Source organism: Tauraco erythrolophus, chromosome 14, assembly GCF_009769465.1.
Source record: "Tauraco erythrolophus isolate bTauEry1 chromosome 14, bTauEry1.pri, whole genome shotgun sequence".
NCBI classification, from domain to species: domain Eukaryota; kingdom Metazoa; phylum Chordata; class Aves; order Musophagiformes; family Musophagidae; genus Tauraco; species Tauraco erythrolophus.
Genome location: NC_141478.1, coordinates 9849726 through 9872614, shown reverse-complemented (window position 1 = coordinate 9872614; position 22889 = coordinate 9849726). Strand labels below are relative to the sequence as shown.

Genomic DNA, 22889 nt, shown 5'->3' with positions numbered 1-22889 from the left:
TCTACCCCATGCTGCACCTCCTTTTGCCAGGTCAAATTACTCATAACATCCTCTGCACACGCACCTGGCTCCATGCAGGGGTTAAAAGCACAGAAAGCTTTCCCTGACCTGACCAGAAAGCAGTGAAGTCCAGGCAGTGCGGATGTCTAGAAACCAAATAATCTCTTTGCTGTAATTTCATTCAAACATATTCATACTCCCTCCTTCCTTCCGTAGCTTTCTGCAGAGAATGCAGTTGGGAAAAGGTTCATCTTACTGACTACATTCTGTATTATTCCAGTAAAAATAAGTAATAAACTCTTTAAGTAAACACTGAACTTTAAGGAATGCTACACTTGCATGTATTTAATTTCAATGGAATCGTTCAAATCCGTAATTAAAAACAAACGGCAAGCCTGAAGCCCGGCTATTGCTGCGAAGCCCTTCATGCTTAAGCAGAGGTGCCAAGCCGAGGGGAGGATTTTAAACATTGAAACAGTCTTGTTTTTAACCAAAACACGATGTTTTGACTTTATAACAAAGATAAGCACACACCATTCACTCCCTCTTCTCCTGTAGCTGGGATCAGTGTAGTTTGATGGTAATACTGGGATTTGGGAAGGGTGAGTGCCCAGCCGGGCTCTGTGACTGCTGTATTGTGGGACAGGGCTCACATCACTACATGTGCCCTCTGCCTCAGCACCTTCGCCTTCCAAATAATGTGATCCTGTGAAAAAACACTCCGTTAACCAGAGGAGTGGTGATGGCAGAATAGGATGCTTTTAGCCGAGGCTGCGGTGGGGATATGAGGCTACTCCAACTCTGTGCTCAGCCCCAGAAATGAGGGGTGCAAGGGGCCACGAGTCTGCAGCTCACCTACTTTTGCAATTGCCCCCCAAGAAAGTCCTAGGCTTCCCCGTGTTGTTGCCTTGATCCAGTGAGCCTCATCAGGTGTGCGACCAAAACCAGACCCAGCCCCCGCCAAAAAGCAGCTTTGCTTCCCTTATTCACACACATTAAAAAAGCTGCTGCCGTGAGTCTCCTCTCCAGCCTATGTTGGACCCTTGAGTGAGCCTGTGAAGGAGCACAGCCTCTTGTTATGAAACTGTTTTTAAGCTGTTATTTTTCCGTTTCCCCCAGAGTTGACCTTTCCTTGATTTACTGAAATGCGGGAAGGAGTTCAGATAATCATAAGAACATCCTATTTGAATCCACATCTCCAGGATTTGTGGCAGTGAAACTAGATAGGCAGTTTTGTTATTCATGTGCTGAGCTCTAGAATAATAAATGTCATGCTTGCGTGTATTTAATTTAATTTAACACTAGTCCAGACATGCAAAATAGTGTAAGCACTGACAGGAATGTTAAATACGGACTAACCAGTTTCTAAATATAACTTCTTGGGTGCATGTTTTTCACTTTGTACTTTTGCTGACTTGACTTGTTTGCAGATAAAAGGAGAGATGGAAAGCAATTCCCTTCCAACGTAAAAGTGGATTTTGAATAATAGCTCCTTTAACAGAGTTTTGAAAAACAAACCTCTCCTCAAGGCAGCCAGAAATTCAAGCTCCCCATGGCAATGGGGCCATGCTCCTGAAACAGTTCATGAGAGACAGACCCTGAACGGGAGCCCTCAGGTGCTGGAAATGCCTGCTGGGAACTGGTGCTCCAGCACCGGGCACTTCCCAAGAGGGCGAGAGCACCACGATGTGCATTTATAGACACGTGGCACTTCCAGGGAGCCTCTGGGGCATGTTTAGTGACGGGCATGAAAAAAAAACAAAACCAAAACCAAAAGAGGCTGTGCCGTGGTGAGTTCAGGGAGTTCACATGGGGACAGGAGCGTCTTGCTCTGCAGAGCTGCAAATCTGAAGTTTGGCTGCTGCTTGCAGCCAGCACATGGAGCCTTCCCAGAGGGCAACCACGATATCAGAGACCCTGAGCACTGACCATTGGCCAAGGGGGTTTGTGAACTGGCACTTAAGTGGTTTGATACTAAAAAGGCAACACTGTGCTTTGAAAGTGGGAGGAACGTGGCTGCTGCTCCACCATCAAAGCCAATGCCTGTGATTGCCCAACCACTGACAAACTCGGGGCTCACTGATTCACCGTCTCCTCCTTTGGGCTCAGTCTTGCTGCTTCCCTCTTGGACAGATATTGCCTCGCCAGCAAGCCAGGCTTGTTGTGCCATCTGATAATCTAAACTGAACAAAGCCTTGCAGTGACACGGATTACGTCTCCCTTCAACAGGCCTGTGCAATGGACTAGGAAAAACTCCCTGGTTTGCTGCTCTATTTGTCATACCAGTGCCTCCAATTAGCAAAATGTAAATTTGCAAGGAACAACTTCTTGACTGTGTGGGCTTGCCGGGTACAAGTCTTGATTCAGCAAAATATGAGCACATTTCCATGCTTATTACTCAAGACAGTGACTATTGAAGTCACCAGTCATTGGTATGGACAAGGTAATTATTAAAAGAAAGTATGCATTAAGATAAACATAGATGATCCACTAATCAAGAGCATGCTTATGTCAACACAGCAAGTCAGAGCAGAGTCTCTCCAAACCGTACAAACCTTCAAGAAAACCTGCCATGCTTGAACCTAGCCATAAAAGCTGTGTCTCAGGCCTTATCAAACCTAGGAAGTGTGGAATTTTAAAACTATTTCAGCTGCTACAGATGTGGAAGGGTGCTCAGCTCTGGCAAGTTACACAGATGTCTCTGAAAATCCTCCCAGGTACACTCATGCATTCCTAAATGCATTGGTTCTAAATGACACAAACTGCTAGATCTCTGTTTCAGAAGTGAAACAGGCACTTGAAGGTCTGGGTTTGGTGAAGATAAAGTGGAGCTAAGATGCTCATGGATTTTTTTTCTCCCTTTGGGCTCTCTAAGGCTGAGACCTTCTCTCTCATGGTCTTTTAATGTTTCCTAAACAAGAGTTTTTAAAGGAAATGCTAAACACAGACTTGGCTGTTCAACCCACGTAATCCAGTGACAGTGAATCCTTCAGGGCGTCTTTAAAATCAGTGCAACTCATTGCAGATGCCAGCCCAGATCTCTGTCAGATTTAGCATTTTTGCCAAACATTTGTCATCACTGGTGGTAATGCCCTTATTGCTTATATTTAATAACCACAAACGTTCACACAGACATCCTGTCAAATCCTCATTATTCTGAATTGTCTTGATAGGGTTTGCTATTGCATCCCTAAACCACAAGCCATTAATGCCATGCAGTATGGTTTGGGTAAGCTGACCAGCTTCTTGAGTCATGCAGTACATCCTGACATCTTAATATTCCTTGAATGCGTAACTTTTACACGGAAAATTAAGTTTCCAGTAAAAAGACATACAGCAAAAAGGATGAAACTTTGTAAGTAGTTCGGAGATAACTAAGTCTTTTTAGGACAGTTTCCTGCTGGGTAACTGATTCTATTATAGCCCTTCATCCCTCTTCTCCTTCAAGATCCTGCATGATGTCCTGCAAATGACAGAAATACACCCTCCATTGTAGGAGCGTGAAGAGCCTTGAGTTCACATGGATATTATTAAGTGTACGCTTAAACGCTGTGTTGGATCAAAGCCTCTGTAGCTGTTTGGTTTCAAGGATGAAATGAGCAGACCTCACTACTGCAGGTAGGTGTGACAGGAGGATTGATGTGGACTGAGGGCAGGGCATCTGCCCATGCTGGCTTTAACTGAGCACTGAGAGGTCTCTGCAAGGTCTATTAGTGGTTTATCCCAACAGCAGTGTCCTGCTCTTTCCTAAGCCCACTGCTGTCCCACCTCACGTCCTCTTTCTGCAGCAGCTATTTGGCAATCTACTGACATAACTTTGTAAATACTAGGTTTTCCCCCTCTGACCTTGCAGTTTTTCCTCTTCTTATCCTGACATATAAGTTCTTGCAGCCAGGATGGGAAGATTAGGCAGGCCTAGTGGACAAGCAGATCAAATCTTTACTTCAATCAGGCTCAAACTCAACCCTTCCGAATCACTATGTAAACTTAGGTATGTTTCTTTCAACTCTGTTTCTAGGCAATGCCCAAAGGCAGAAGAAAGAGCTCTAAAAGATTGTTAGAAAGGGCCATTCCATGACATTTCCTGCCCAGCCTTCAAGCACCAGGGCTGCCTTAAAAAAAAAGAGTTTCTAGCAAGTTCCATCCAAAACGATGCCAACTTCGGAACAGAACCCCCTAAATCTGTAAAAGTATCTGAATTTTGATAGTGGAGTAACTTCTCCCATCCTTACAGCACAAGATGAATGCTGACACAGGCTGTGAAGTTGTTTTAGACAATTATATATTTATATCTTTAATTTGAAGTTCTCTGCATCAACAAGATCACAGTAAACTCAATATCTCTATAGCATTCGCAATCCAATAAGCAGGATTTAAGATATGTGTTCTTGAAATTATAGATTCACCAGTATGTGGGATAATTGGAGTAATTATCCCAGGCACAAATAGTTTTTTCATGCTTTATCAAGACCATATAGGAGCACAAAAGAGCATTTCAGCATTTTTGTTCCATGGTGAAACTTATCAGCATTAGTAGTAACTTCATACAGAGCAACCGAGATGCAGATAAGACTTGTTTCCCAGGGAAACTAGTCAAAATACTTGATCTTTCCTACTATCCAGTTCTATCATAACAACACAACCCTTCCTTCCTTCCTTCCTTCCTCCCTCTGCCCTGTACCATCGTCCCTCCCCAAACCTTGTGAAGTTGCGAGATCAAACAGTTTTAATCTGTTCCCACAGAGAAAATGATCTAGGCACAAAAATGACAAGCGGCAAAAAAAAAAAAAAGTTAAACAAAGGAGGCAAGTGGAGAAAAAAGTTCCATTTAAGTGAGCGACCATTTTACCAGGAGCAAGACCTGCAGATCTGAGTCCTCATGCAAACCATGCTTACTCATGGGAGCTGCAGTTTTAACATTAGTTTAATTACTCCAATTAAGGAGTGCACAAGATCAGTACCTGGTGCCTTCCTGTGCTTTCTACACTGAGAGTTGCAGAAGTCCACAGTTGGACATCGAAATCCTACAGAAACCTGATGGGAATTGAATATAAATGCTCTTAAGCTGTTTTGAAAAGATCAGCCTCTAATCAACCCATTTCTAGCAAGTACAGTAAGTATGAATTTTCAGCAGGAAGTGTCACATATAAATAAGACATGAGCTAACTAATGAGTTTGTCGTATTTTGCACAATATGCTAAACCATGTCTATTAAAATATTATTAAACGATGAGAGCATCAATTATAATTGAACTTTGGTATGCCAAGTGGCTGCCACACCAAATTGTCTGTCCACTAAGCAGAGGTTTTCTGCCCTTTTTAAACAAAGACTCTTCAGTAGTTCAGACCTGACATTTAGCTTTCATTTAAAAAAAAAATGGAAAGGAAAAAAATAAAGATTGAAAGGGATATAAACCATCACAGGTAGGAATCGTTTTATCATTTGTCTTTCAAAGGGCAGACTTTTGGACTTGTCAGCTGCTGAACTAAACCTCTTAGGAAAATTTGGCCATTCCACGTATTACAAATGACATCCCTATGAGACCCCGTACATAAGCGTATCTGTGTGGAAGTCTTTTCTCAGCAGAAGCAAAGCAATCTTGCATATCTCACATAATAAAAGGCAGGCAGACATTTATGATGAACGTCTTCTGCACACAATTAAGAGCCCAATGCTGCCGCGCAGGTTGTGCAGGGGCTGCTCACCTGTGCTAAGGCTAGAGGCCAGCTCACGGCTTGCCAGCTACTTTTATGTGCTCCATCTCTGTTGGCCGTTCTCCCTTCACATAATGTTTGATAAGCCACTGGGATAAATAAAGCCCTATTTAACTGAAATCTCACAGGTAATTAATTGAATCTCAACGAGTTTCATCGAAGTCACCACTTGATCATGGGACAGCGAATTCACACACGCCTGTCCATGCACAGACAGGTTTCAGTGCAAGCCAAGATCTCAGCATGGTGGTATTCACTTCCTCCAGGGATGAGCACACCTCAAAATCCACTGTCATGGTACTGCTGCCTGCCTGGCAGGGCAGGGAGAGTGCAGGCAGAGCTGTGCTGGCTGCCCACAGCTGCAGGCATCATGGAGGGGAGGAGGTATGGAGAGCACTCACCCCCTAGCTCATTAGTGCTCCTTGTCCTGGCTAATTGCGTGTCGTGGCACAGGGCAATGAATGTAGTTGCACCATGGCTGGGCATAGACCATCTCAAGGACCTCCTGCTCCTAAAGACAGGGGAGATCTCAGGCTTGCCCAGGCTTTATTTCATCTATATTGAACTTAGAATCAGGCAGATTATTTTATTTTCTAGTGTGAATGTGCTTCTGTTACAAGAAAGTTGGATATGAGTTTTATTACTGGACCAGATTTTGCCTCGGTTTATATAATCAGTGAGATCCCATTGACGTCAATGGGGTTGCCTGGATATAAGTAAGGGCAGACTTTGGCCCCTGTGTTCATGCCATTTGTGGTAATAAAAGGAATGTCTTAATTCTCCTGAAGAGTAATCGGAGACCAAGAGCACAATTACTTTAACAAGTGTTTCCACTGCTTTTTTACTTGAAATTCACAAGAAATTTTTTGTTCTTTTTAACCCTTTATTAATATCCTTCCAACCTTAGTTGCCATTGTTGTAGAAGATAAATATAATTACATGAATTTCACAGACCCATTAGATTATGGGAAGCCTAAGAGAAATATTCCTATGTCATCTTTGTTTTTACTGATGATCTTCCAAGATCATCTTCATGATGTGACTTGTATCATACTAGTCTGGTACAGTTTTTCCAATAGCTCAAAAGTTGCTCAAGAAAAATATTCAACTTGGACACACGTCTTCTTTGAAAGTACCAGTCATTTTAAGTCATAAGACTATGATACATTCAAACTGTGAATAACATTTTTTTTGGCTTGATGAACATTTCTCTTTCAGGCCATTCGACAATGAACGGCTAGAGCTCTGTGGGAAGGCAGTTGCCAAAGGAAGTATATTTGTACCTTCCAGAAAATGTTGCATCAGAGATAATGATGAAGTAGTTCATTTCACAGAACTGAGCAAACTCCCTGGTGCATTGGATGTTCCAAGTGCCCTCATGGTTTCTGAGAAAGATCTTACTGTAAATGCAGACAAAACCTCTGCCTAGAGCAATCACCAATGTGTAAGCCAAAAGATAACGTAACATGCAGGATTTACCACTGGGCAGATGCTGCCTTTGAAATACAGTCCCAGCTGTTACATAGTTTTATACTGTAAAATAACTTTTTGGGTTTTTTTAAATTATAGAAATTAAAAATTCCTCATCTATTCACAGAAGAGGCAGTTCATATGGTATTTCCATGCTCTGCTTATCAGTGTGCCAAAATATAGTTCTAGAAGGGAAAGATCACTTCACAGACTCAAGTGGAGATGCAAATCTCCCACTCTGGATTGCACTTTACACTCATATCAGTAATAGTCTGTGCTTCATCATGGTTATGCTACTTAACTGGACTTAGTCTCTGAAGGCCAGTTTATAATCATTGGACTACAATGTCTTTTCATCAAAAGCAATTTGTTCTGGATTTGAGCTAGTCACTTTCAAGAGAAAAGGCTGTGGCTCTGCAGAGGTTCCTGCTCCTCCTGCTCAGATTAACTCAGCAGCAGTCTACCAACTCCATCTCCCCCCATGCTGTGGCTCAGGACGACTCACTAGCCATGTGACTCCAGAAATGTTTAGTTAACACATCACCCTGGAGCAATGCTGTCTAGAGACACAGTAAACGAGGAACAGTAGCTTCAGTAGCACAAAACAGTATTTCTAAAATGTAAGATTACAGTTCTTGTTAAATATAACTTTCTTAGGAAAATAGCCAGCTGCACATTACTTCATAGCCTGAAAGTCTCTCCCAGTCTGCTCCTGCCCTAGTTCACTCTTCATATCAGCTGTACTCATTTCCTGCTTTCTAGGAAGTGGTACCTTTTCAAATACAGTTATGTAAAATCGAACATTTGAAATACATGACCTGTATTCATCTCTCTTAAATAAATACATCCATTCTATAGTGTGCTTGGGGATAAAAAATGGTGTCAGCTATGAAAAGGGAAGGCAGAAAGGAACCCGAATCAAATTAGATGGCTTTTGAACACGAAAGGTGTATGTTTCCCAAAAGCATCTAAAAACTAGCTGTCAAATTCAAGTGTCTTTCAACTCTTTGCAGTTCTTAATGGAGTCACCTGGTGCAAATGCCAGAATTTGTGAACTGCAACACCAGCAGTGCAAGATGAAGCACCTTACCTGCTACCTTGACCTGGGTGGGTCTGCAAGTTCTGCATGGCAGTACTTGGAACTCCTCCGCCTGGTACATGGAGTAGTCAGTGCTTGCAACCACCAGCCTGTCTCCAGGTTTCCATGAGCTCACGTCATCCACCAGATTCAGGACTGTGCTGTTCACATTGGTGTCAATGGTTACTGTAAGCTTCGGTTTCACTGAAAAGCCAAAGGTTGGAGGGTGGAGGATTCAGTTAATCTTATCAGAAAATGCTTGCTCTTTTTTTTTTTTTTTTTTTTCCCCTGGAATGCCACCAAAAATGATGATTTCCTCATGCGACAAAAACCAGTTAACTCTTCCAAACACGCTTTTTACGGGCTTTGGCTTGGAAAGCAAGCAAACAAGAAAGTGTTTTCCTTCAGTTGCAGGCAGGTGGATTTTCCACTAACCCCAGAACTGAATCTAAATGTAGCTCTTAGCGGCTCATTTTCACCACACCCACTTAGCAGCAGCTCTTGTGGGTGCTGGGCACTGTTATTTACAGCAGCCAAGTGGTCTTTAACGTAATGACTGCTTTTTCCAGCAAAACAACAGTCTTCCTCCCTTCTTTTCCTGCCAGCTGAGCGCCGAAGGATCCTAATGACCTGTCTAACGACCAGTACGGCAGTGTTGGAATTAATAACGACAAAATAAAATATTGCTTTCAAAACCTGTTGTCTTCGCACACTGTGACTGACTAATTCTATCTCATCCCAAAATGCATTAGCAAAAGTCAAGATACTTACAGGAAGGGACTTGCCAAGTATTTGCCATAGCTGTGCTGGGTTTTTGAGACACCACCCTGCTGCCTCTGTTAGTGCTCAGGAATTTACCCTGAGATAAATCTTCAGCTGTTTTATCTGTGTTCCCATCAAGAGCCCAGCTGAAGTTCTACCTTGGGAAATTACTCAAGTTGTTCTTACACCGAAGAAGAGCTAGTCATTGGAAGATGGTATTCCTGCTTTGCCCGAGTCTGGCTTTCAAACATGGGACACGTACCAGATTTGCCGCACAGGAACCGTACTCGGTAGTTCTGGCAGCCCTCGCCCGTCTGGTCCTTGCCATGGCACAGAAACCTGTATTCGTGGCCACTCTTGTAGAAAACCTCAGTTGTTAAATTAGCTCCATCAAGCGTCATTGCCTGGAATGAGAATAGAAATATAAAACAGGTGTTACCTTGCAGTGAAGAGATTTCACCAAAACATTGATGATGTCAGAAAAGGCTTTTGCTTTGCTTTTGGTGATGCACAACAGTTGTATAACAAAACATTGTGACTGTTACGTGTGCTATCCAGCACTCCAGCTGGTGCTCAAACACAGCTATTTTATCCGCAAGCTGCACAGATTATTGCTAAGTGCATGCCTTTCTCCTCTATCTATATTAAGACCATGTGCTTTTTTTGGGAGGAGTATTCTGAGCTTCACTAACATCTGCCTTGGTGCCCTAGATTTTCTCTTGCCATTGGTTTGAGGATAGATGAAAACACTGAACACAGATGCTTGTACCCAAATGAACTCATGGTTTCAAGCCTCTTCAGTGTACTTGTTTCATTGCTTGTGGCTGGACTATGTCTGAACCTTGCCGAAGAAGGAGGTGGGGGTCTTATTTCTTCTCTGCGTGGATCAGTCTCTCTAAGAAAAAACCAAAGCTGTTGCAATACCCATTGCTCCAAAAGGAATAAGAGGAGGTGGCATATTCTCACATACAAGTACCAGCCTGTAGAGTTGCCTCGAGAAAAAAGGCAGTATCATAGCAAGAAGCAGTGCGATATGTAGCCTCTGCTGTGTTGCTGCTGGGGTAATGTCACCCCTCAGGGTCATGTTAAATTTCACAGTCCAGCTCTACATCTTGCGATTCTTATGACCCTTTCACAAAAATGTGGTGCATTGCATTGGGCATTCCAAATAACGTGCATTTTAACAAGGCACCAGGAGATAAGCTGTCTTTCAATGGAGGGTCTGATCCTGATTCTCTCACTCGTGCAGACCTTCCTTATACACTCTGCTGCCACGTATAGGATTAGCACTGTCAGCTGAAGGAATGTGCCTCCGGCTGTGTCGTGCTTCTGTTATTATCATCATATCTTCAATTTTCTTGTGTGTAGCATAGTTGGAGCAGGCCAGCTGCTATAAATCAGTGTAACTTTATGAAGGCAATGAGCAACACCAGATTACACTACCTGAGGATTTGCCCTAAGATCTGCAGGATAAAGTGAAAAATGTTATTTCACTCTTAATATATGTGGGAAAAAAAGTAACTGTTGTTTAACAGAGGAGAAATAAAGGTTTGTTTTTCGAACAGAAGAATATCTTTCTTGTTTCTCTTTTAATACCCATGCTAGAAAGGGCCATATCATAACAAACATCTGACCTCTGTTCTGAACTAAGTTGTTGCTTCTAATATGTGTATGTGGAAACAGAAATGAATGTGGATTTGCTAAGACCTGGCAGAAAATTATAGGGCAGTTGTTTCCTCTGTTCAAGAGGAGATTCTTTATAACATCTAGTCCTGGAAACTTTCACTCATCCTGTCAGCATTCCCGTTTACTTCAATAGCTGTATTCTTGTGAATAAGGACTACTCCACTGGTTCAGAGTGTGTAAGAACCTTAGGTTCAGCCTCCCACAGATACGAAGTATTTTATTGTCTTTTGCTAGGCAATGCTTCAGCTGTAGTTGTTTTACCAGATAGACATATAAAGTATATGGTAAGGATCTACCAATAAAATACCAGCTTGTTTTTTGGTTTGAGTTTTTTTTTTCCTTAAAGAGGCTTTTACAGTCTCAGAAAACATATGGTTTCTCATCAGCATGCTGGCCTGATGGTATAATTATAATGTTTAGCCCCAAATAGAATTAAAATTTCTTTCCATAGAGAAAAAACAATTTACTCCAAGAAATGGCTGCAAGCTCACTGACATTTTTTCCAATCTACTACAGCTGGTAGTTTTACCATCTTGTTATATTTTATGATTAATTTTTAGGTAGGGTTCATTCTGGGACCATTTAAAAACTTTTTAATTTTCATGTGTTTTTTTCTTTTAATCTTCCAGCAGGGAATGACATATTTCATGATAGCATCTGTGCTGTCCATGACCCCATCTGTACTCCTTTTCACGCCAGGATCCAGAATTTACTGAAAGGAGCTCAATTCTGTACACTTTTTTCTCAGAATCATACAAGACTGGATACCAGATCTTGTTGGTTATGTACCAGAGCAGTAAAATAATCAGTGTCTTTTATTTAGAAACAAAAATTACTGACAAGCACAATTATTTTGGGCTTCAGTGTCAGTCCAAAGCGGACTTGCCCCTCTAAAGCGAGTGGTAAACTAGCCTACCTGGATATCAATGGGTTGCCTACAGATTTTATCAGGATGAGCAGCTTTGAAGTCTGAAAGCTTCTCCATGTCCTTGGATCTTGCTCTATCAGGCTTCTCAAACCACTCTGTCCATTCGACATCTGGAGACAAGTGCAAACAAGTCATTCGAGAGTCAAGCTTAATGAATGCAACAAAAATGCATGAAGCATAATATGATCTCAGATATAGTTCACAAGTTTCCTCACTGATGATCTGATTCCTACCTCTTCCTGCCAGTCTGTCAGTCCCTTTTAATGATGCTGTGAAGTGCAACCAGCCAAGGGAGAGCAGAGTTATTAAAAGCTACATAATTGGAGTATGCAGTATGAGCATTATTAATAGGTATGGGGTTTGGATCTATGTCCTCCTTAGCTGCCTTTTCTGATCTTCAGATTGAATTACGACCAGTTATTGTATGTTGTCTGAAACACGGACATGATGACTATGCAGTCACAAGAAGTAAGAGGTTTTGTGTGATCTCTTAGATCACAAGGGATGGAATTTCATACCCAGTACAGTAAAGGAAAAAGGATCCCAGTTATTCAGAGAGTCCTGGAGACAACTGAGGAAAGAATCTGTGCATGTTTTCACTTGGGTTAGCAGCAACGTAAATAGCAGCTAGCAAGTCCACTCTTCTCAAATGGAAAACTATTGCAATAAAATGGATGATTCACCCTATTTGTAAACTGTCTACCACTGAGTTAAATGGCATGCCGACCTCTTACCTTGAACCCACTCGCTAGTCGAAGAGACGTTAAAATGTTCTCCATTCTCAGCTTTGAATAGTTTGAATACTTTGGCCACAGCTGACCCTTTGTGACCTGTAAAAAACCAAACATTGGTGAAATCGCAGAATGCGATCAATAAAAGTCAGAACTGAAGAGGTGATGGTCCATGTGTGCGTTTGCATATTCTGGCTACATTATCCAGTATTAGCGCTGCACGGGGCCCTTCCAGAAAATTTTACTGATCTTGGAATGAGGCTTCAGACACTTTTATAACTGTTTGGACAATCAGGAGGAAAAATGTGTTAAAATCAAGAGAGGATAAAAAAACCCCAATGATTTGTAATATATTGCTATTTTTATTTGATGTTGTAGCAAGTCAAGTCAGCTGCTCTTGAAAATGACATTAAAAGACATGGTAAGCCTCAAAAGTCTTCAGCTTGCAAGAAAATGGTTTTGCAGGAGTATTTGAGGCTATCAATGCAGAATACAGTGATTAATTTTTCAGCTAGTGTGAACTGGGTTTGCTCCATAGCTTTGTGTTTAAGAGAGGTGGAGTTTGAGCTGAACAGAGTTACATGGATTTACACTAGTGCAGGATCTCACCTTTTATCTCAGGGTTTGGGTAACCTAGGTTATACCTCGCTCAACTGCTTCAGCTGTATTAATGGCAAGAAGCAATATATACAGAAAGCATTCAATTAAATATGTCTAGCCATCAACTGCTCACAGCTTCGATTAATGCAGCGTCAAATAAAAACACCGTTGAGCAAATTAACCCAATAACTTTCAGAGATAATGTCAAGCCAGCATTTTGTGCATGAAATTACCTTGATATTCAATGTGGTCTTCAACAGAAGAGGAGGGGTTTCCTTTAACGGTAATAAAACTCCATGGGTGCCTGAAAAAAGAAAATGAGAAATGATTCAGTTATGTCATGCACAAGATACATCTTTTTTTATAGTGCAATATTCTTGCATTTCAGGGGCACCACATTCAAAACAGTCTGATTAGTGTGTCAGGCAGCTTGGTTAAAATCAAAAATATCTTAACACTTTGTATTTCTTCAGGAAATATATCAAAAGAGAAAGAAGTTCGAAGACAAATCCCTGCTTAATACACTTTTATAACAACTGTGTTTCTCTTTTAAATGAGTATTTAAAGATGCTCATGTGTGACAGACCCATAGGACACTGGCAACTCCTTAGGGAGCCTGAAAATCTTTCTTTTGTGTGTGTTATGTGTGTGCACGTTTAAGAATATGAAAAGAGGCCACTTCTGCTTAAACAAATTTAGCTCATGCTGAAACCTCGTATATCACAGTTGTCTTTGGAATGACCCATGAGAATTTCTAATAGACAGACTGGCTGGCAAAGGGCAATAAAAAAATACCTAGATAGTGTCTGGATATCCAGTTTCCTTATTTTGAACACTGAACAGGGATAAAGGTTTATGACTCTGAATTGTCTGTTCGAATCTGATCCTATATCAGAAGTAAGTTCATCACAGCCTGACGGTCATTGGTTGAGTAGGTTCAATAGCTATCAGCAGCACTGGAGAATGACCACATGGATGAGTAAGCAACGGCGACAGAGACTGAAGTGCCTCCCAGCCTTGGAGGTGAACCCAATTAGTGGGGGTCAGGAGGGAGTTTTATCTTCGAAACAGAAGTAGTTCAGGCATATCTGCTCTTAATGACTAAGAGAATAAAAAATAGACTTTTAGGGTGGTAGGGAGACTGTAACCCCTGCCTTAAATTTAGCAAACAGTCCTACACGTTAAATCATGTCTCTGTAGGCACCCAGGCACTAAATCACTAAATACCCAGTGATTTCAATTGCATCAAGATTCACCCTTGAGTCTTGCAGGTCACCTTACATTTACCATCTGCAGGTATAAGTGAAGTTATAAACCGCCCTGGGACTTCAGAAGAAAACATATACAGACATTGACAGATAGCCACTAAAACACACACAAATCACTGCTGGCATGAGCTGGGCTTTACTGGGATTCGCAGCCCCAGTCTTTGGTGTCGGCTGGAACAGGCTCTGGGGAGCAGCGGTGTACCCCGTGCTGAGGCCCTGTGTCCACACCAGACATGGCTCCTCAAGGGCAGGCAGTCCCAGCGCCGTGTCCCTGTCCCCAGCATAGGACAGGCTCAGTAGAAGCTGCCAGCACAAGTGCCGCAGGAGCCTGCCAGCCAGCCAGATGCTCCTGCTGGAAAACTTGCCTGTACGCTAACTGCCGAAGGCACTGCGGGGCTGTGATCTCCATCCAGGGAGAGAAAGAGGATGGGGGCAGGAAGGACACTTTATCACTCAGCAGGCAAGATACATTTTTTCATTTTTATTATTATTATTATGGTCATCAAATTTGAAACAAATGGCAAAAAAGATGATGGCCTCAAAACAATCTGAAAAATAATCTCAAGAATAAGAAGCTAGTTAGTTCTGCAACTCAAGGAGGTTTGGCCCGATTTCATATGTTAAAATACTTGTTTCTCCCAGTTATTTTATCACTAAAAATAGTTTTAAAGTCATTCAACCCTAACACATAAGGACACATGCAATCTGTTTGAGATGAAGGGTCCAGTAAATCCAGAGCCAAACAAGTGATATTTGAGTGGGATTCCAAAGAGAACAACTGTATCTTCAGGCGCTGAAAGGCTTTCTTTTAGTTTATTAGTAGAAGGAAGTAAAAAAAGCTCATGCTTAAAAGAGCAAATTCACTTTTCAAAAAGACTACAATAGAGGAGGAATGCAAGATTTTTCTTGAATTCCTAATGTTCTGGCCCCAGCAAATAGGGAACTGAAAGAGATGCCAGGAGCACAGAAACAGTTCTGGATAAATCAGCATTGCTCTTCTACAGCAAGGGGGAGTTGCACAGCCTTACAATCTGGCTGAATATGGATCAACTGGAGATAGACAGGGATTTGTCTATATAACCCCCAGTCAGAAAACAATCCAGTCTATGGCTGGATAGCCTGATTCAAGTGCCAGCTCACAAAATGTGAAATAGAAATTTCCTATGCCAAATTACTGCCTGGGGCTTACATTATTGTCTCGGTGATGCCCATGGTCAGCCCCAGCTGAGAAGATCTGACAACCAGGCGCTGGGCTCAGCAGGACCAGCCAGCAAACCCTGGGAGCTGGGCAGTGAGTGGGTAGAGGGTGTACATGGGTGTGCTAGAAAGAAAAATCCATCCACTCTCCTCTGTCAGAGCCTTGCTTTGCCATAGGAGTTAAAGTATATACGTATGTGTGTCACTTTCTCATCTTGAACATTTTTTTAAGATCTTCCAAAAATTTCTAAAAATTTCTTCCAAAAATTCCTAATTTTCTGATTTTTCAAAAATTTTCTAATTTCACCTATCAGGTATACACATCCTTATTCATAGTTATAGATGTGTCAGAAACATAAACCAATATATCTAAATCTTGCTACTTTGAAGTGGAAGTTCAATGTGTACAAGGAGAAAAGCTTGGATACATCTGACAAAGTTGCCTCTCTTCCACTCCGCCATCTAACTGCCTTTATAAATCTGGATCCAGCTGCCATCCAGACAACGTTTTTTTTGAAAGTTGATGAACTTAAATGCTGAGAACACTCCTAAAAATACATTAAATAGTGCACCAAGAAGCAGGTATTTTTCCACATACCAGCATGCTGGTGGGAGATAATATTTACCAAAACTACTACCACATTGTGGTACCCACACCATCCCTATTATTTACATAAGGAAATATTGTGGTATTTCAGATAACAGCATGGCAAGGATTAGCCTTTTGACTGCGAACAACAGCAGTGTTGAAAGTCGCACTTCCATAGATGAATTTCTATGGTATTTCCATCATAAGCATTTATGACAAAGAAGTGAGAAAATAGCATTAAATCACCACAGCAGCCTAAAAACATCAAGTGCAATTTACTTTTATAAACAGATGCGAAACCCATCAATTTCTTCCTCTTGCACAATTGGAAAAAAAATATAATGTTCAAAAATCTTTTTCTGTTTCTTAAGTTCAGTCTTTGAAGAGAAACCCAGCAGGCTACTGGGCTTTAATACGAGTTCTGGGTATTTGAAAGCAAGCATTGCACTGATGGAGATAGTCTAGTTTTGGAGACTATTTCTGCAGCCTTGGTTGATTCTTTAAAATGCCTTATTTGTTGCACAGGAATCCCTGTAGTATTATTTGATGCAACCTCTTTATCCAGCTACCCCAAATCTTACTCCATCTGCACACGCGCACAAACTGCTGTAGTGAATCACTTCTACCTACAAGGCAGACTTTTTTTTCATGTTCTGCAGTGACCCTCTTAGTGCCTCTTAAAAAAAAAGCCTACATAAATTCAGATAAACACAAAAAATATAATGGCTACTAGCAAATATTCTCAACAGTGTGTGTGCCAACACAGACACTGTATTGGCCAGAGAAGTATTTACAGTCCACAGCATAAATTAATGCTTGCTAAACGTCTGTGCTGCACAAGTCCCTGAATACGTATTGGACAAGCTGAAGAATATGCTGTATGTATGTCTATATGTATTTAGCCAGGGCTACACAGCTAATATTCTACTCTCCTTGATGTTCAGCCCATCCAATTCACTGTGTGTATGTAGATATGCTTCTTAAATCTTTGGGGATGGCTTGAAAATAAATTGGAATAAGTAACTTGTGGGAACAATATCTTGGAAAAACATCTTTTTTAATGGGAATCATATGCTATTCCTCAATCCAATAATAAAAATACCCAATATAGTCACTGAGTGCATCTTAAGTGACCTAATTAACTGCTAAAACTTCGCATTGAGAAGTTTCTCTCTTCTTTTTTTTTTTTTTTTTGCATGTGAAAGAACTTTGTGCCTTTGAGGGAGTGGAATTATTTGGACATCTCAAGAGCATAATAAAGCCTCTGTGCTGGGAGAACTGGCAGGACTGGCACATACCTAAACCCAAGGTGGAGGAAATGCTTGCTGCCCAGTTTGGTCATTGCTTTCCTGGCCAAGTCGTCCAAGTTTCTAGATCCTTCATCATTCACTGCAACCGACAGGATCATGCCATTCGCAACTCTGCCCAGATACTGGGCAAGACGTATGCTTTCCTCTTTTGCTCTGTAGGTATCAAACCTAAAGTGATAAAAACACCCGGAAACATTTACTTCAGTCAGCATTGCAGCTTTCTGTACTGAAATGCAAGTGCTACAAAGAAATAACTCTTCTGTATTGTTCACAGTGATGATATTATCTCGTTGCAAAAAAACACTTGTCTAACTGGGTATATTAGGGGTTTCTGTTAAGTCAAATTGATTAAACTGTAGTAGACAGAATAGTGAGGTTAACACTGCTCACTCTTTGGTTTTGGGGATTACTGATCTAAAAAGAACTGTATATACATGCAATAACACCCATTTGAACAAGATGCTAAAATGTGTGTTTCTGAGCTTGCCGAGATGCTGTCCTCAACCTGTTGCCAAAGATCCTCACATCTAGACAGCTGAAAAGTCACTCACCGATCTGAATGGACAACTGCCCCTGTCTTTGGGTCAATAACATGGACAATGATGCCTCGATGGCCCCAGCTCCTTTCAAAGTAATATCCACCTTCTTCCATGCCTCCAGGATGAAGAGTTTTGTTTAAGAAAGTCCAGGACAGCTTTTTCTTTCCATGGATCTCAAGAGTGCCACCCCAACTTACTCCAAGATACTTCTGCCCAAAGTAGGGATTTGGCTGGCTGCCATCATCCGCTCTGCAGCAGAAAAGGAGGAAAGGAACAGGTTTTGGGTTTGTATCTGACAGTCAAGGAGCTTCTCCCCTTGTTCTGCTATGGCCCAAGGAGGGAAATGTCATGATTTGCAATGTATTTCTTTCAAGCCCTCTAAGAATCAGCAACTGCTCAAATTGTACAAAAAACAAATTATTTTAAATAATACTAGCAACTGCTGAAGACCAGCAGCAATCTGGAACATTATTATATATGTTATATTCATTATATCCAGGCCAGAGGAGGCCTGAAGCCCAGACTGAATGACACAACTATGTTTTTGAATTCTCGAGGAAGTTAGGACCCTAACAAGGAGTGGTTGTTGAATACGAGTTTGGCATCCTTGAAAATCTAATAGATCCTGTAGCAATCTGCAAGACATAAACATATTATCCTTTGGCTCACCACTTTCATGCACAAAGAAAAGATGTTTAGGGAGGAGAATTTTGAAAATAAAATAACTCTATGAGCTTTAAGTCTATTCTGGAAAATCAGCTTGAGTGGTGGCAAGGTGCATGCTGATTTTCTGGCATGCCCAAATACCCCAATGTTCATTTTCCAGTAGTATTTGAAAACAGAACCAAAACTGCATCAGTTTTTTACAGGGCATTTAAATTGTTTAAGAACCTTCTGAACTTTCCACAGAGCACTGATGATAAGTATAGGTGAGAAACGTAATTTCAAGGAACATTTTTGTTGCCCGTTGTGAGAGAGAGATCCTAGAAAGTTCCAGGATAATATTTTATCATGCATACGTACCGCCCATATAAGATGATGACCACATTGCTTTGGTAAGGGCACATCTCACTGCCGATATGTAACTCTCCATCATTTTCAATAAGTATATGTCTAGTACGCAAAACGATAGGCTGCACATCGTCCTTAATGACCAGTTTTCCTACATAGAAAAGGTTATGACATTTGGTTTAACACACAGCAGCTCATCAGAGGTTGTGACACCATTGTGCTAAACCCAGCGCTGGGCTCTCATCTCAATTTTTGAAAAATTCTGCCCATCCTTCCCAAATTAGCTCTCAGTACAAATCCTAAAGACATTACATGGGTTTTATTCAGTACAATTCCCAAAGAATGCAATTAAGATTTGCGTGGAAGAGGACTCATTCAAAACTGAGAAAGAAATTCAGAGTTAAGATGAATAAAAGCTATTCATGCTAGCAGCTACCAGCAACACTATGACTCTGTCCTTAGATACAAAGAGGGTAATATGTATCTGCCCTGTCCTGAGACCCTGAGAACACAACTGTCGTAGTATGATGTTATCGGGACAATGATTTAGTAAAAAAATGTTTTTGAAACAAATCACAGAAGCAGAACTAATGAGTATACTGAGCTACTTTTGTAAATTCTCCAGACAGGACAGTCAATAGGTCAATTATAATGGCTAAAGAACTGATAGCATCTCAGCTACCACCTACCCTTGTACCAAATTAAATCTGGGTTTGTCCAGCAGCCACCCAGTTCTCAGGAAGAAGCTCTCATAGCGTGAGATAGACTGATTTAAATAGCCACAGTGGAAAGCACACTTCCCCCAGCCTTGCCACCAGCATGTTTTACCTCCGTCAGTGATGTGGATAGAGTGGACAGTCGCAGAAGAAGAGAGAAGGAGCTTCCTGCCATTACGGATTTCAATGCGGTTTTCTTTGTTGTGACCTGGGTTCCAGTTTTCTAACTCAGGATCCTTATCAGGACATGCGACAGCTGCTTCTGCTGGGCAGAGATGGAGAGTGAAGACAATTACTGTTTGTTCAGTTCAAGACAGAAAGCTCCATATCTGGGCATCTTTACAGTGTCCTTCTCAGTACTCCGCTTTGCTGTCTCCCTGGAACACAGTGATATCTCCATGCAGCAGAGTACATGTGGGTCATGACCAAAAGAAAACAAACAACAGCTTAAGCTCAATGTTTTTCTATTTTCTGGAAGCATGGAAAAAACCAATACTTGATGCAAAGGAGCCTTACGAGGGATGTAGTTTCCAGAAAACTCCTGAGAAGAGGCTGTAACTGAGCCCTTCCTGCAGTGGCATTCAGCTCCGTTCACACCATCCAGACACAAAGCCTTTCTCAAGCCCAGGGAAGACGTTGATGAAAGGATAAAGCAACTACTGCCTTTGAAAATGCCCCCAAAACACTTGTGAGCTTTGAAAAGCTTTGTTTAATGTAAAGGTGTTAAAATATGTTTGCTTACTGTCTTTTCACTGGAGACGGAAAGGTGAAAGGGCTCAAACAACCATGAAAACACTGAGCACCACGGAATTACCAGTCCACCCAGTAAAAGAGAGCAACAGGAATCTCACAAGACAGAGACTCTGGGTTTGTGAGCTTTTCCAGGCAGAAGCAATAAGGATTCATCCACTTCGGGTTCACACATCACCAGTCCCCACATACAATTTGATTACAGACTGCCACGACGTGTTAGTCTAAACGGCTCTCATACCAAACGCAAGAGTCTCACGTTATAAGTATTTACTTAAGATAAAATATTTCCCTGATATAATCTCACTCGATACGCGAGCCTCACATCTTACTCTAATCAACAAAACTGCAAGTGCAAGAGTCCCATGTGTGATGCATATTACCTGAGGGTAGAAACCTTCCTAATCCAAGGAAGCTGAGGTCAGTGGAAGTTTGAACAATGAGCCCTTTGCCATCAGAAAGGGTTGGGAGTTCTCACCAGCTCTCTAATTTTTATCCTTTAAACCAAAACCACCATAGGAAAACTACAGGATCCACAAATCCATGATAACTGATGCGGGATAAACCCCCTGATTTTAGCAGGGTTATGGGTCTGGCATTTCATATAGCGAAGTTGAGTGTTTTTTTCCCTGCAGATACTAATGCATGCAGCTAATGGAAAGGACAGCCATGTGGATCCATGCAAGGAAACGTGTCCCCGTGCTGGTACAGTTGATAGGGAGCTCTTACGTGCAGCCACTGTGAAACTTGAGGGACATCTGTAATTCCACAACAACAGAAAGAAAATCTGTACATCTGCATTCGGTTTCCTCTCAGATTCCTCCGTCAGTTCAATCTCTTAAAAACACAATAGAACTGGACCAAGAGCATACCTTGGTGTCTCCAGAGACCCATTAACTGCCAGCTATTCAAGGTAAGCAAGGGACATTTCATGTAGGCAACACATGCCTTGGCTCTCTGCAAACTTTTTCAATATACATGAAGTGATCAAATCAGAGAGGACTAATAATCTACCAGGGAGCAAGTCAAATATTGATAAACATCCAGGACCTGATTTTGGTACTGCTTGTGCCAGCTGGAAACTGGAAGTAATGTCAGAGGCACTTTTTCCGATTTACAGTAACTGAGGAAAATAAAGGAGCTTCTAGGTTCCTACCAGAAGATACACAGAATTAATAACAGTTGGAAAATATAAATATTTCAGGCAAAAAATGGAACTTGCATTGTAAATAGGTGTTGAAATATAACTGTAATACACATTGATAAAAAATTCAAAAAACGAGACTATTTCTATAGGAATAAAAACAATAGAAAAATTTGCTCACGATGAGAAGATAAATTACACCAAAAGAATCAATTCAAATGTAGAGGTATAATTTATCAACTAGATTAAGTGGCCAGTATAAAAGCTTGTTCAGTTTTCCATTTATTTGGCTAGGCTAGTGTCCAAATTGCTTCCTGCAGTCTCAAAAGATGACTTGTTCCCCCAAAATTTGTTATTTAGAAACAGAGAGGTAGACAGTGAATCCTAAGGGGAAATCAAGAGGAATTTATGGTGATGATCAGGATAACAGTCAGCAAAAGCCAACACAATCCAGAATACAGGACTCAAATTCACAATTTCATTAACCAGTTCATACCAGAAAGCAGGAAGTGTACACATCATCCACATAGTTACGTCAAGGACACTGGCGGGCTAAGCATCTTCTGCCACCTCGTCCAGGTACCTTGCCAGCTTGGATTATTACTCTGTCATTTTTTAAATAAGAGTCCAACTTCTACACAGCACAAGGAATTAAGTCAAAGTTTTGCTTCTTGACCAAAAAGGCCTGAGTATGGCAATGAAATGTTGCTTCATGCAGCTGCAGCGTTTGCAGCAAGACGTATGGCAGAGTCTGAGGGATTCCTGAGGGTATTTTCACCTGCTCAGAAATTGCAGCCTTTGCCACTCCTGCTGCCCTCAATTGGGAGTACTGGCACATCAGAGAACTGCTTTTCTCCCAAGTTTTCTCACTCTCTCCTTGACTCTTCTTATATGAAGAAACGTGAAAAGCTGCTCAACTTAAACCAGCAATGTCTTTATGTAAAAATAGCTTTACAAACCATGCCCTTTTTCCCCATGGCAGGAAAACGTACCTGTGTTTACAAAAGAGATTACAAACAGAAGAAAAATGAAGTTTTCGGCCAGATACTTGGAGGTAGGTAGAGCCATTCTTCAGGATTTTTAATTCTCTGGATGGGTATCTGTGAAGAAAGAATGTCAAGCAAATGTCACTTTTTTTCTTTCCCAGCTCATGAAAAAAAACATTCACTGCAGAGAAGAAGGTTATATCCAGCTTTATGCCAACCCACTTCCACTCCCATTCAGCTCTATGTCTGAGAACATCTTCATGCTGCTTCAGGACCAACTCCAACAGTGCAAGAAACCAAGGGCAGCTCCACACCCTTGGTTTGGTTTAGGATAAACCCACTTGGGTATCCAAATAGACACTCAGAAATCTACGGAGAAATTCCTAGACACTCTAGGAATGCGGTATAA

General features: G+C 41.4%; 1 protein-coding gene across 1 annotated transcript in view; it reads right to left on the bottom strand.

Moving 5' to 3' along the window:
- CEMIP (cell migration inducing hyaluronidase 1) overlaps window positions 1-22562 on the bottom strand; it is a 53530-nt gene extending 30968 nt beyond the window's left edge. The window contains exons 1-10 of the mRNA XM_086620106.1: window positions 22487-22562; window positions 19713-19865; window positions 18897-19035; window positions 17886-18122; window positions 17323-17502; window positions 13204-13274; window positions 12374-12469; window positions 11628-11749; window positions 9288-9429; window positions 8276-8467 (exon numbers count right to left, since the gene is read on the bottom strand). Coding sequence (XP_086476232.1) covers window positions 8276-8467; window positions 9288-9429; window positions 11628-11749; window positions 12374-12469; window positions 13204-13274; window positions 17323-17502; window positions 17886-18122; window positions 18897-19035; window positions 19713-19865; window positions 22487-22562 — 1408 coding nt within the window. The remainder of the gene's footprint in view (window positions 1-8275; window positions 8468-9287; window positions 9430-11627; window positions 11750-12373; window positions 12470-13203; window positions 13275-17322; window positions 17503-17885; window positions 18123-18896; window positions 19036-19712; window positions 19866-22486) is intronic.
- Window positions 22563-22889: the final 327 nt, after the last annotated feature.